The 12,933-nt window shown below is 41.9% G+C and overlaps 1 protein-coding gene across 1 annotated transcript in view; it reads left to right on the top strand.

Annotated features, from left to right (window-relative positions):
• The window catches only part of TBX18 (T-box transcription factor 18), a 47,853-nt gene that overhangs the window by 23,512 nt on the left and 11,408 nt on the right, over nucleotides 1-12,933 (top strand). Inside the window, exons 5-6 of the mRNA XM_084831154.1 lie at nucleotides 1,706-1,873; nucleotides 7,192-7,256. Of these exons, the coding sequence (XP_084687280.1) occupies nucleotides 1,706-1,873; nucleotides 7,192-7,256 (233 nt within the window). The remainder of the gene's footprint in view (nucleotides 1-1,705; nucleotides 1,874-7,191; nucleotides 7,257-12,933) is intronic.

Raw genomic sequence — 12,933 nt, 5'->3', positions numbered from 1 at the left:
AGTTTAAGCATCCGGAAAGTTGCTTATCCAAAACAGTGCCACTTCCCCTAGTGCGGAATGAATTCTTATAAAAGCATCCCAGCTAGCCAAGACCTCCCCCCACCCCCCAATGCAAAGCCCTTCCTTTTATTTGGACGATTCGATTTCATGGTATTTGGCATTCAGTATGATGCCAAGAAGGGGAGGGCATAGAGAAGGATGACATACAATCCTGAATTTAATATTCTGTGGCCAATAATGAAACAGGAAATTAAAAAATGTCCTCCTTTTAATTAGATTTTCTATCGGTTAGTGGTCATGAAACCTTTCTTTTTATATTTTTGTAGTCTTCCAAAAGTAATAGTTTCGTTTTTGGTTTTGAACTATTAAAAGCAAATTCATAAGCAATATAAAATGAATGTGATTTTTTTTTTTTTTACAAAATATGCTTGATTCATGCAGTATTATAAACATATTTATACATTTGCTCCATAGGTTTTCACGTGACCAGTTTTGAACCGGGGAAGGAAAGGGAAGGCACCAATTCAGGAACAAAGAGAGAGGAGACCTCTGAGATCCATTGGGAACGTTTTATGTAGTCCCAATGTGTTTCGGGTCTTAGGATTCTTCTTTAGGGCCACTGGTTCACCCAGAATAGTCTTCTGTACTGTCTCAGTGTAAACATTTCTAGTTCCCTCATCCTCTTTCTTTGTGCTTTAAATTTTGAGTTGGCTCATCAAGTTTTTTTGGTCATTTCGCTGGCTTTTGTTCTGTTCTGCCTCAGTTTTCATCACCATTGCTTGTACATGTAGACAAATCCACATTCTTAATTCTCTACAACAAGTAAGCATAGGGTGTAATCATATACTAGAGTTACAAAAGCTGGAGGACTTTAGGATTTGGCAGAAGCCCTAGTACACTGGTGGAAAGCCTCCGCCAAACAGATATGCCCACGGAACTCCCAGCTGGAGTGGGATGAACGAGGGGGTGGAATGAACAAGGAGATGAGGAAAGAAAAAAGGCCTGCTGGAATGCTGCCTACCGGGACTTGACCTTGCTGTTTGGGAATTATGGGAGATGCAGTCCCACACATCTGGAGGGCTCCAGGTTGGGGAAGGCTGGGGTATGGCATTTGTTCTGCCAGTGTAGCAGCGGTATATCTCCACCCCGACTCGGTTGAAATACAGGATTCCTCTGCCTGTAGTCAATGTTATGCTGTCCTCATGCAAGCAGTTTTAGCACCAGGCAGGCTACATACCCTTAGGATAGCAAGACTAAGGATTTTTTTTAAAAATCATGAATATTTAGACAACAAATGAAAAATGAAATGTAATGAATATCCCTCATATCTTTTTATATGCTGAGCATATCCAGGGGATGACTTTTTATATTTCTTCATGATTCAGCAACTGGAAAATTCCAAAATACTTCTGAAATCTTCAGACAGATCTGGAGAAATCTGCAATTCAGCTACCAAGTTGCCCTTTAGTCCATGCTAACTGCCTTCACAAGGTTAGAAAACCATCCCTAAGGGGCATTTGAACTGAACTGAAGCCAGGCAGACCAATTTTGAGATGCATCACAGTACACTTGGCTTGCTCAAAAATAAAATAAAGCAAGACAGGCAATAGATTTTAATGTATTTAAAATACTGATGTAGAAGAAATGAGGAGAAAATTTCAGTTCTCTTTTTCTTCCTCTCAATCCCCCTCTGTCTTTTATGTAGATTATCCTCCATTCTATGCACAAATACCAGCCACGTGTCCATGTCATTCGGAAAGACTGTGGGGATGATCTCTCACCAGTCAAACCCATTCCTTCGGGAGAAGGAGTGAAAGCATTCTCCTTTCCTGAAACTGTTTTCACAACTGTGACGGCATACCAGAACCAACAGGTAAACTTTTCTTTATTTTTGTTTTAATGCTCATGACTTATTTGATTTTCGTTGACTTCCAAGCAAATGGGAAAGAAAAAGCACAACTTCTGTCATTATACCAGGTAAAATGAAAGTCATCTCATGGAGTTATTTATGGGGGCTGGGAGGAAGGTAGTTCTTCACATAGTTATTTAATAAAATATTAAAATAGTTGTAGAGTTTAGAAATTTAGTTGAGATAGGGGAGCACAGCAGATAATATAGGCTGATTACTGCTCCTCAGAGGCCTAAATTGTCAATATGAAGGAGACAGGACATCTTTATTATTCTTGGGGAAGAAAAATGGAGGGCATTGTCCATCATAATTCATCCTCTGCAGGTTTTTTCTCCACAATTTTCTTTCACTTCAGCAGAGTTCATGAAGGATTGCAGCCATAATAAGCTATTCTGGTTTATGTAGGCTGCAGTTAGATCATCATCTGCAGATATAAACCATGGTTTATGAATCCATGGACAAGCACCATGGCCGTGCACTTGTCCCTTGCCCCTCCCCTCCTCCCATTGCATGCCAGCTTCAGCACAAGAATCCTGACTTATTAAGTTAGAGCTCCCTGTTTTGTCCAAACTGGCTCAACTCTGACTTAATGTAAGCCAGGAGCTCCATGCCAAAGTTGGTGTGCAACAGGAAGAGGAGTGTGGGAGGCTTCTTAACCATATTCTAAGAAGTTGTGGACAATTGTCTGAACATCCCATGGTCTGGGCCATTACATTATTATTCATAAATGTCCAGGTTCCATGTACACACCCAGATAATGTGTGTATTTTAACACCATCAGTTCGGTCGTTGTTGTATAAAGTCACTGGCAATAGTTTCTGCTAACGGCGGTAACTTCAGTGAGAAAAGACTGGTGTAACTACTTCTTTTCGTCATGGATGCATTAATTGGAGGGAGGTCCCACACTTTTCATAGACCCATTGGTATGCTATTAACAGAGCAGAAGTTCAGCTTGAGTTGTTCACAACTACTTGCTCACAGCTAGGGATGTCAAAGAAATCTGCAGTAGAATCAAATGAGTTGGGATTCGGCAGTGGACCAGCTTTTTCAGAGTCGCATGGATTGTGTGGACTTGCGGACTGGTTTTTTTTCTTTCCAGAATTTTACACATATTTAGTCATAGAAAAATACGTAAAATAAAAAGACACAAAAATGTGCATTTCTCCCATAGGCTAAAGCATGATAATGTGCATTTGGGAGGGGATTTTCATAATGTGGGGTGGGGATTTGCACAAATTCAGGAAATTGGAAAAAAATCTGTTTCCGCCAGTGAATGGACAACAGAACGAAAGGCACCTAACGGTCTGCAAAATGCAGATGGAATGGATTTTACAAAATCTGTACATCCCTACTCATATCAACCATTGGCTCCAAAATGAGCATCCACATTGAATAGTTATATTCAGCTGGTTCAGTGGGGCCTGGATAAGGTTCACAAGGCAGATGTTGATACACATCTTGTATCACCTTGTCCCCTGATCTCATTTTCTTCCTCTGTCTTATATACAACACCCAAATTCCACACCTTAATTGGAAGTTTAATTTCTCTCTCCTTTTAAGCCTTTTGATATTCAGGTAGTTACAATGCTTCTTGTCTCAGGAGATCAGAATGCTTTAACAGCTCTATCTGTTAAGTGATATTATCTATCTTTTATCAATGGAGAAATGGAAATTAACAGTTAATTGAGAATTTCCCTGCTACGTTTGTTACAACCACCTATAATATAAAGCTTAAGTAGCTTGTCCATCTTCATATAGCCAATTTCAAACCAAAAAAATAAGTTGACACTCTTTCAAAGTCTCTCAACATTGCAATTTTATTTGATATATTAAACATTATTTAGTTCTATTTTGGGGTGGTGTGAAATTTACATGCATGTTTGTGTCTTGTTACTTAAATGCTTCAGAAATGAAAACAATGTGCTGTTCAATCCTATATATGTCATCTCAGAAGTAAGCCCCATTGAGTTAAATGGGATTACTCCCAGGTAAGTGTGCATAGGATTGCAACCTAAATGGCCATGGAAAAATTTGTATCAAAACTATCACATCATGGCCAGGATCCAAAGAATAACTTGATTAATTCTGCATGCCAAAGGGACTGTGGTATTGTATATCTTAAACAGGAGCCCTACATGGCAACGTATTTTTGAAATAGAAGGGACTTTCAGAAGGAGTTCGTAATAGCTGCAGGACTGTAGCCAGTCTAAAGGTTCTGAGGGAGCTGCCCAAAAGGGCCGGGGCAGTTCATTGCAAGCTTTTTAAAGACAAAATTGTAAACTGATTTTTAATCATTTGTTTGTAAAAATCTTTTAGGGAGGACAGGCCCTGCAGCTCACCCTCAGCTATAGGCCTGGATAGCTGCCTGAAGGGGGAAAAATCAAAGGTTTTTACTGGGCATATCCAAAGTCTTGGGTAGGGATGGGCAGCTCTGTCATGTCTAATGTCGTGGAGTTCCCCACCTCCAGTCCATTTTGTGCAGATGTGTGTGTTTTTGTGGGGAAAACCCATATGGGCTTTTTCACATATTTTAAAGCATGTGCTCACTTTTGTGCTCAATTTTGAAATTGTACACATTTTTTATGTACCCACTCATTAACTACAGTGTGTTGGGACACTAAATGTACACGTTTCTCTCTGCACGCTTTTCAAATAGGCACATTTTATTGGATGATTTTTCCTGTTTCATGGAATGAGTTGCAAGTCCGGAAATGTACACATTTCCAAATGCAAATTGCATCTGGGTCCAGGTCTGTTTCTGGGTGGTACAGATTGGGGAATTACATCAGAAAAACCTGACAAGGTGCATTCCTCACCCATCCCTAATCTTGGGTGTACCTAAAGTAACTGTTTGCATCCTGGCCTATATTGACCAGTTGTGATAGGTGAGAGTTGTGGCATGCATAATCTCAAACAGTGAAAAAAGCAGGTAGTGAAACTGAGAATTGCTTAACAATTATGAGAGTTAATAGTATTATTATTTATTCAGTTTATGTGTGTTGAACCTTTCAGCATACATTGCAGTTATACATGACACTTTTCTCCGTAACAAAGAGTCTTGTTCCCCCACCTCTATAAAATCATGGTTGCAAGCTGCTTTCCTGTATTCTTGTGCAATACTGTTGCAGTGATATCTACATGTATAGGGGATTTTCTCTCCAGCACTGTCACCACCTATGGGGAAACTGCTCCTTCACTGGGCAGTCCCACCTATGGGTTTTCTTATTTATAGGAAATGCTTATATTTCAGGGCCTAAGGAACTACCTGCCACAATAACTCAGAGTTCCACAAGCTGACCCTTTTCTGTTGCTTTCAGAATATTTTAAAACCTCCTAATAGGTTGATATAAGAGGCTTAGGTGTGAGAAGGGCACCAACACTAAAGACAAACTATTGAACAGGTTAATTTATTATTTTGTACATAAGGGAATTCTAATATTTACTTCAAGCTTTTCAAAAGAATGCTGGCTGACACTTCTAAGGACTCAAGAGACAGTTTTGCTAATACAAGCCTCTTAATGACTTCTTTTACCTCAGGCCAAATTCCTTAAACCTCCATCCCAGCCAAATACACTCCCAACCAGGTCCAGTTCTTGAGTACAGTCTTCCTCTGACTCCCAAAGTGCCCCATGTAGTATTTCTGGCTGCCTGGACAGTTTATCTTGTTTTTAATGCCTGCTTGTATAACCTTCTTCTGGCAAGATCTGAGGGCAGACACCACCTGCTCCCCACTCCTGATCTTCACCAGCTACGTACGGATATCCCACAGAGAAGGAATCGCTTAGTGTTCAGGCCTTAGCTATTCACTTTCTTCTCAGCTTTCTCCTAGTCGCTGTATAACATCACCCACCAACCAGCAGACCTTCTTCCTGACTCTCAACAGACAGACTCCCTGAATCCTTAACTGCCCACTCCTTAATGGTCAACTGTCATTTCCCAGCTACTCTTTTTCACCTAGCTAGAATACTCTCAGAGGCCACACAGAGTATTTACAGAACAGTTATATATATGGCATTTCTTCACAACATGCAAACATGGTGCCCCAAAATAAACCTTTTCATCGTGAGCTTCTCTGCCTAAGTAAAAGGGAAGACAGAATTAACATAAAAATGGTACTCACAGTGGATTCCCCAGCTCTTTAGTGAGTTTAGCTTTGCAGTTTTACTGACCTATTTGCATATCAGCAAAATCAAATGCCTGCTGAACCATCAGTCTTGTCACTCCTTCCCATGCTTCCAGCAGCCTAGGGTGTGCCTGCTCATTCGCTAGCTAACAAAATGTCAGCCACAGAAACAGGACTCCTATTTTGTTTGGGTGCCTGAGATGGGAGGATAGTGTACCCCTCCCTTGGCAGCCCTGTGCAAAGTGAGAAGATTAGGTGTACCACACCTTCCCTTCCAGTCTGCTGGTGGTGGTGTAAGTGCTGAGTTCTGTCTTCCTACTTGGAGGAGGCAGTAGTAGGAGACAGTGCCTGCCTAAAGCATGGGTGGACAAGCAACATTTGATTTACTGGTATGCACATCTGACAGTTCAGTTTTGAAGCTGGGAGCATTCTTACATTACCGGTGCCTTCATCCAAAGTTTGAGGCCATTTCTGTCACAGACAGGTAGGCCATGAAGCCTGAGGATAAAGAGTAGATATTGAGCACAATCCTGCAAAAATTACTGGCAAAATTTTTCAGTTGAAATAATTGGGATGTACTCTGGGTGCAATCCACTGGAGAATTAAATCCTGTTAAAAATCAAACACCCTAAAGTACAGTGAAATTAGAACACCCAATTTATTTAAATGATTAATCCAAATTGGCTTCTTTAATATGCAGGGCTTTTTTGGCATGTCTTTGCAGAAGACAACTGAGTAATTATATAATGATGGCATAACTTGAACGTTATGCATGTTTTTAAAAGTTGTTAGGAAGTTTGACATTATGTGTCTTAGCCTTAAGGGAGTGAAGTGGGTTAAAATAAATACATTGTGCCTTAATAGATCTTTTCTTGGGAAGAAGGGGTGGGGGCTGCATTTAAAAAAAACTACTTTAATTTTTATAACTCTTACATTTTCAGTTGCTGACTTTAATATTTTTAGCCATAGTCCAGCGAACAACACAGCTACATCCATGCTTCCAGTGGGACTTAGGATATGTGTTTCTTAACTACCCAGTGTCATATCATATCCCTACACTGGATGGATGTGGATGACCAGTGTAGCTGTGAGCGGTTTTTAGTCATATGTGTTGATAGGTCTGCACTTTTTGCCTGAACATGCTCTGTCACCTTTACAGATCACTCGACTCAAGATTGATAGGAATCCATTTGCCAAAGGATTTAGAGATTCTGGACGTAACAGGTGAGCTTTTGAACATTTGGCACTTACAGAACTTTTGCCACTAATTAGGGAGTTAGGCTGTTTTGCAGATGTTAGAGAAGCTTCACAAAATACTTTGCCTTCTCTTTTGCATAGTCTGTTGTTTTATGCCTGGAGAGAATGCTCTGTGAGCTCGTAGATGCACTTGGCATGTGCTTTTGTTGTATGCTTTAATTAGATGTTTATGTTTGCACAACATTGCATCTACATTGTAAGATTTCCATCAGTTTTATTTCGTTTTAACTGTCCTGGGCCTTGTAGTTGAGGTTTTGAGACTTCTCTGCTAGAGATCCTTGTCCACAAAGAACTGCAATTTCCTAGGGAAAAGGAATAACTGTTAAACCAGCTTTAAACTGAAATCCTATGCACACATATCTGGTAAGCCGCATTGAACACAATGGGACTTCTAAGAAAATGCCCAGGAAAGAGATGGTGTGATGTAATAGATAGAGTGTTATACTAGGGCTGTGTAGACCAAGATTCGAATCCCCACTCAGCCATGAAGCCCTCTGAGTGACCTTGGGATAATCACTAACCTACCTCACAGGGTTGTTGTGAAAATAAAATGAAGGGGGGCATTTAGATTACTTTTTTCCTGAACCAGTTACAAATCATATTCTGCTATCCACTCCCACCCCCATCCCCCATGCACACATTCTTCAAATGTATAACATGAAGGGACTGTAAGTATACCACTAACAGGAATATTACATTGGTATGTTTCTTGGACAAGAATCAATTAATTGTACATGAAAATGGGTTGGCAAACCCAAATCAAACTTCTCTTTGGCTATGCATTATTGATTTCATAACCAACTTCAAAATTTGTTTTATGTAAGAAACAGGAAGTAGTAAAAGTCTGGGGGGTGGTTTCTTCATAACACTAAATATATGTTTCTGATCTAGTTGTGAATGAAATTTAGGCATTGGCTTTAGATTCTCTGTACTCTAAAATATTCAGAAAATAGGCAGAAAAATAAATAGGCATTAAACAAATAAACTAAATAGTTCTAGCATGTAACAGCAAAAGATTAGACAACATGAAAAAAAGACTTTAAGACAGGGCAATAATAGCAATCTGTGGATCTTTAAAAGGATGCCAAAGGATGTAGGGAGCACTTGTTCTCTATTGCCAAAGACAATAGGGCAAGATGTAATGGGTTCAAATTTCAGGAAGCTATGTTTAGATTAGATATTTCCAAGAGTAAAACAAAGCCAAAATTCAATATAAGCTGGAAAATCAAGTCATGAGCAATTGAAATAAATATTGCAAATATTATTTGATTATTGCTCTAATATATCAGTCCAGTTTGGTACATGCTGTCTGTGTCAACAGATGTGGTAGCTTCTTCCTCAAGAAACTGCCATGTATTCTAGATTAGACACTGTTTTTATGGATTGTTTAGTAGTTCAGTAATCATGGGGAAAGAAGAATAGAACAGGATATTGTCATGCGTGGACATAAGTATATGGGAGGGCCAGGAAACTACGGTGAATGAAGAAGTGCATCTAGAACCACTAGTGAGATCTCTAATTAAGGGCACAATCCTGTGAGTGTTTGGATAGAAAAAAGTCCTACAAGTCCCAGCATTCCGCAGCCAGCTGTCTGGGGAATGCTGGGACTTGTAGGGCTTTTTTCTTTCTAAAACGTGCATAGGATTGCACCCTAAGAGACCCAACTTTCCCCACTTTAAGCAAATCTTGGAAGCCATGAGGACTAGGAACTTGCCTTAAAAAAAAAAGTGGATTTCACAAATCTGGTGTATGCACCATTGCTGCAGAGCAGTAAATAAGTCATACTCGATATTCCAGTAGCTTCATTATCATTAGACTATTTGGCCCATGGAACAAATTGCTTAAGGAAGTTGTAGATAGGGGTCGGTGAATTTGTAAGTTTTGGTTTTGCTCAGTGTCTCATTTTCCCAACTGTGATGTCTTTTTACCCTGCTTTCATATCAGTTGGCAAATTCAGCAGAAAATGGCCACACGAAAGTTCATACGCATTTTCGTGCATATTTTTCCAAATACACACATTTTTGTATGCATTTTTCCTAGTGTGCATGCTCTCTGCAAGCAATTTCCCTTTAATATAATGTGTTTTTGTGCACATTTTTGGAGCTGCAAACTGCATCACAAACTTCTGAAAAATGTGGATTTTGGCACACAAGTGCATTCCACTTCATATATAGGTTCAGGAAATACAAATTGGAAAAGTTTTGTATAAAATCCAGACCAAATAAATTTCTCCTCCACCCTAATTGTAGAGTTATTTTCCTTGGAGTGCTCTAAGAGGAGGCATTATAACCATTCAGGAAAAATGACTCCTATATAGCATATCCTTAGTCCAAGTTTCACTTCTAATCCTATATTTTGAAATCTAGAGATGAGACATTTTATTTATTATTATTTATTATTAAATTTATTAATCGCCCATCTGGCTGGTCACCCAGCCACTCTGGGCGATGTACAACATACAATAAAAACAGTTTAAAACAATAAAATTCTACAATAAAAACATTTTCTAAAATACCCTAACCCACCCCAAATGCCTGCCTGAACAACAACGTTTTTAATGCACGACGGAAGCTCATTAAAGAGGGGGCATGACGGAGTTCCCTAGGGAGGGAGTTCCACAGAGTGGGGGCCACCACAGAAAAGGCCCTCTCCCTCGTCCCCACCAGTCTAGCTGTCCTGGCTGATGGGACAGAGAGAAGGCCATCCGAGGCCGATCTTGTTAAGCGGCCTGTCTGGTGCTGCTGGAGGCGCTCCTTAAGATAGGCTGGGCCGGAACCATATAGGGTTTTAAAGGTCAAAACCAACACCTTGAATTTGGCCTGGAAAACTTCAGCACTGGAGTGATGTGATCTCGCCGGCGGCTGCCTTTAATCAGGCGAGCCGCCGCGTTCTGTACCAGCTGCAGTTTCCGAACCATCTTCAAGGGTAACCCCACGTAGAGCGCATTACAGTAGTCTAAACGAGAGGAGACCAGGGCATGTACTACCTATGGGAGCAGATGGTCGGGAAGGAAGGGGCGCAGCCGCCGTATCAGATGGAGTTGATACAGCGCTGTCCAGCTCACAGCTGATACCTGAGCCTCCATGGACAGCTGGGAGTCCAAAATGACCCCCAGGCTGCGGACCTGGTCTTTCAAGGGTAGCCATACCCCATTCAACACCAGGTTAACATCCCCCAACCTCCTATTGTCTCCCACCAAAAGTACCTCAGTCTTGTCAGGGTTCAGCTTCAGCTTATTCCTCCCCATCCAGCCACTCACCGTCTCCAGACATTTGGACAGGGATTCTACGGCCAACCTTGGTGAAGATTTGAACGAGAGGTAGAGCTGCGTGTCATCCACATATTGATGACACTGCACCCCAAACCTCCTGATGATAGCCCCCAGCGGCTTCACATAGATGTTAAATATCATCGGGGAGAGGATGGAACCCTGTGGCACCCCACAAGTAAGTGGCCACGGGTCCGAAACCTCCTCTCCCAGTGCTACCCTCTGGTATCTGCTGGAGAGGAAGGACCGGAACCATCGCAATACGGTGTGCCCAATGCCCAACCCCTCCAGGCGGTCCAGGAGGATACCGTGGTCAACGGTATCGAAAGCCGCTGAGAGGTCGAGGAGAACAAGGAAGGAGCATTCACCCCTATCCAGAGCCCTCCTCATATCATCCACCAAGGCAACCAAGGCCGTTTCTGTCCCATGCCCAGGCCTGAAGCCTGACTGAAATGGGTCTAGATAATCAGTTTCTTCCAAGTGTGCCTTCAACTGCACCGCCACCACCCGCTCCATCACCTTGCCCAAAAATGGCAGATTTGAGACTGGGCGAAAGTTGTTCAAAACTTGAGGATCCAAGGAGGGCTTCTTCAAGAGCGGTCTTATCACTGTCTCCTTGAGGGCTGATGACATCACTCCCTCCTCAAGGGAGGTGTTCACCACCGCCTTGATCCCCTCACCCAGTCTCTCTCTGCAGCTCATAATGAGCCAAGATGGGCAAGGATCAAGTAAGCAGGTGGTCAGCCATACCGATGAAAGCACCTTGTCCACTTCATCAGGAGGAAGAAGCTGGAACCGATCCCACAAAACCAGTTTGCCACAGGCCGCCTCTTGCTCACTAACTGTACCCACAGCGTGCAGAGTAACACACCTAATCTGATCAATTTTATCTGCAAAGTGCCTTGCCAAGGCCTCACAGGAGGCCTTAGAATGCTCCAGTGGTTCCGGAGCCACAGGACCGACCAGGCTCGAAATGAGTGAAGAACCTGTCCTGTAGCTGGCCTTACATGTTCAGCTATCTATTACACTAAATCTGTTCAACATTATGGTGCAGGATTCAAAGTAATTAGTCAGGCTTCAATACAAGCAGCAAATGATACTAATTTACTTCAGCCAAGCATCCAGCCCTAGGCAGCTGCAATCCTAAACAAAGTTATTCAGAAATTAGCTCAGGATGGGCAACCTCAGGCCTGGAGGCCAGATCCAGCCCTCCTGGAATCCTAATCCGGTCCCCTGGAATTCCCCAGATGGCCACGCCCCCTTCCCCAATGGCCCCACCCCTTTTTACCAGATGGCCACATCCCTTTGCAACCATTTGGAGCACAATCCAGGGCAGCTCAGTTGAGAGTTAAAATTCAGAATTTAAAATTCAGTAGGAAGGCTGCAGTGAGTTAAAATTAGGGATGGGCAAACGAGTGTTGTTCAAGATGACCAGGATTCTCTAAACATTGTCTTGCCACCCATGTCATGCCCGATTCCCATTTCGCTGCTCGCTCTGCGCAAATGACAAACCTGTGCAAATCAAGCAGCGATCGAATGGGAGATTTGTGCAATTTTCCCCAAATTTGTGCAAATGTCCTAATTTACATCATGTTCCTCCCTAGACCAAAGTGGGGCTAATTCAGTCTACAGAGGATATTTGCATAACTCGAATTGGGAATCAGGAATGAGACTAAAGCAAGCTCGTGTTCAACAATTTGTTAATATTTTCATTGGACACATGCTCACACTCCTGTTCAGAGCATCGAGCAGGGCATGCTTACATGTTTTGTGAGCAAAAATGAAATTCTCATACATTCCTAGTTAAAATGTGGACCAAATCAATGCATGTGTGGAAATGCTTTTGATGCATGCACAAGGATCTTTATATCTGAGCATAACTGAAAGCTTATACAGCAATAGAGAACCTCCAACCCACGGTTTGGAAGCGGCCCACTAAGGCTCTCAGAGGCTTGGCCAATGCCCCTCTCCCTCCTTGAAGCCCTGCCCCTTGGGAAAGGGAAGTCTGCTCCATCAGGATCCCCTACCTCAAGCACATGGTGCACCCTGAAGCAGTGTGTTTCCCAAAGGTTTCCTTTGCCTTTCCTAACATGTCTAGAAGTAAGTCTCGCTTAGTTCAGTGGGGGTATTCCTGGGTAAGTGGATATAGGATTGAAATCCTAAAACCTCAGTTCTCTGCACACCTTCCTGGGAGTAAGCATCACTGAAGTAGGTCTTATTTCCATAAACTGATAGGATTGCACTACAGATTTATTAATATGGATCCTATTTTTTCCTATTAGAAATGAATATCAGCGCTACAAGTAAAGTTTATACTTTGCTTTCTATGTAAAGCAGAGGTGGATAACCTGTGGCCTTCAGCCTAATTTCAAAAGC

The sequence above is a fragment of the Heloderma suspectum genome, chromosome 1 (genome assembly GCF_057233095.1).
Source record: "Heloderma suspectum isolate Gila_16-S chromosome 1, 16-S_ref, whole genome shotgun sequence".
In the NCBI taxonomy this organism is placed as follows: Eukaryota; Metazoa; Chordata; class Lepidosauria; order Squamata; family Helodermatidae; genus Heloderma; species Heloderma suspectum.
The sequence above is the reverse complement of the archived record's forward strand: the minus strand, read 5'-3'. Positions and strand labels throughout refer to the sequence as shown.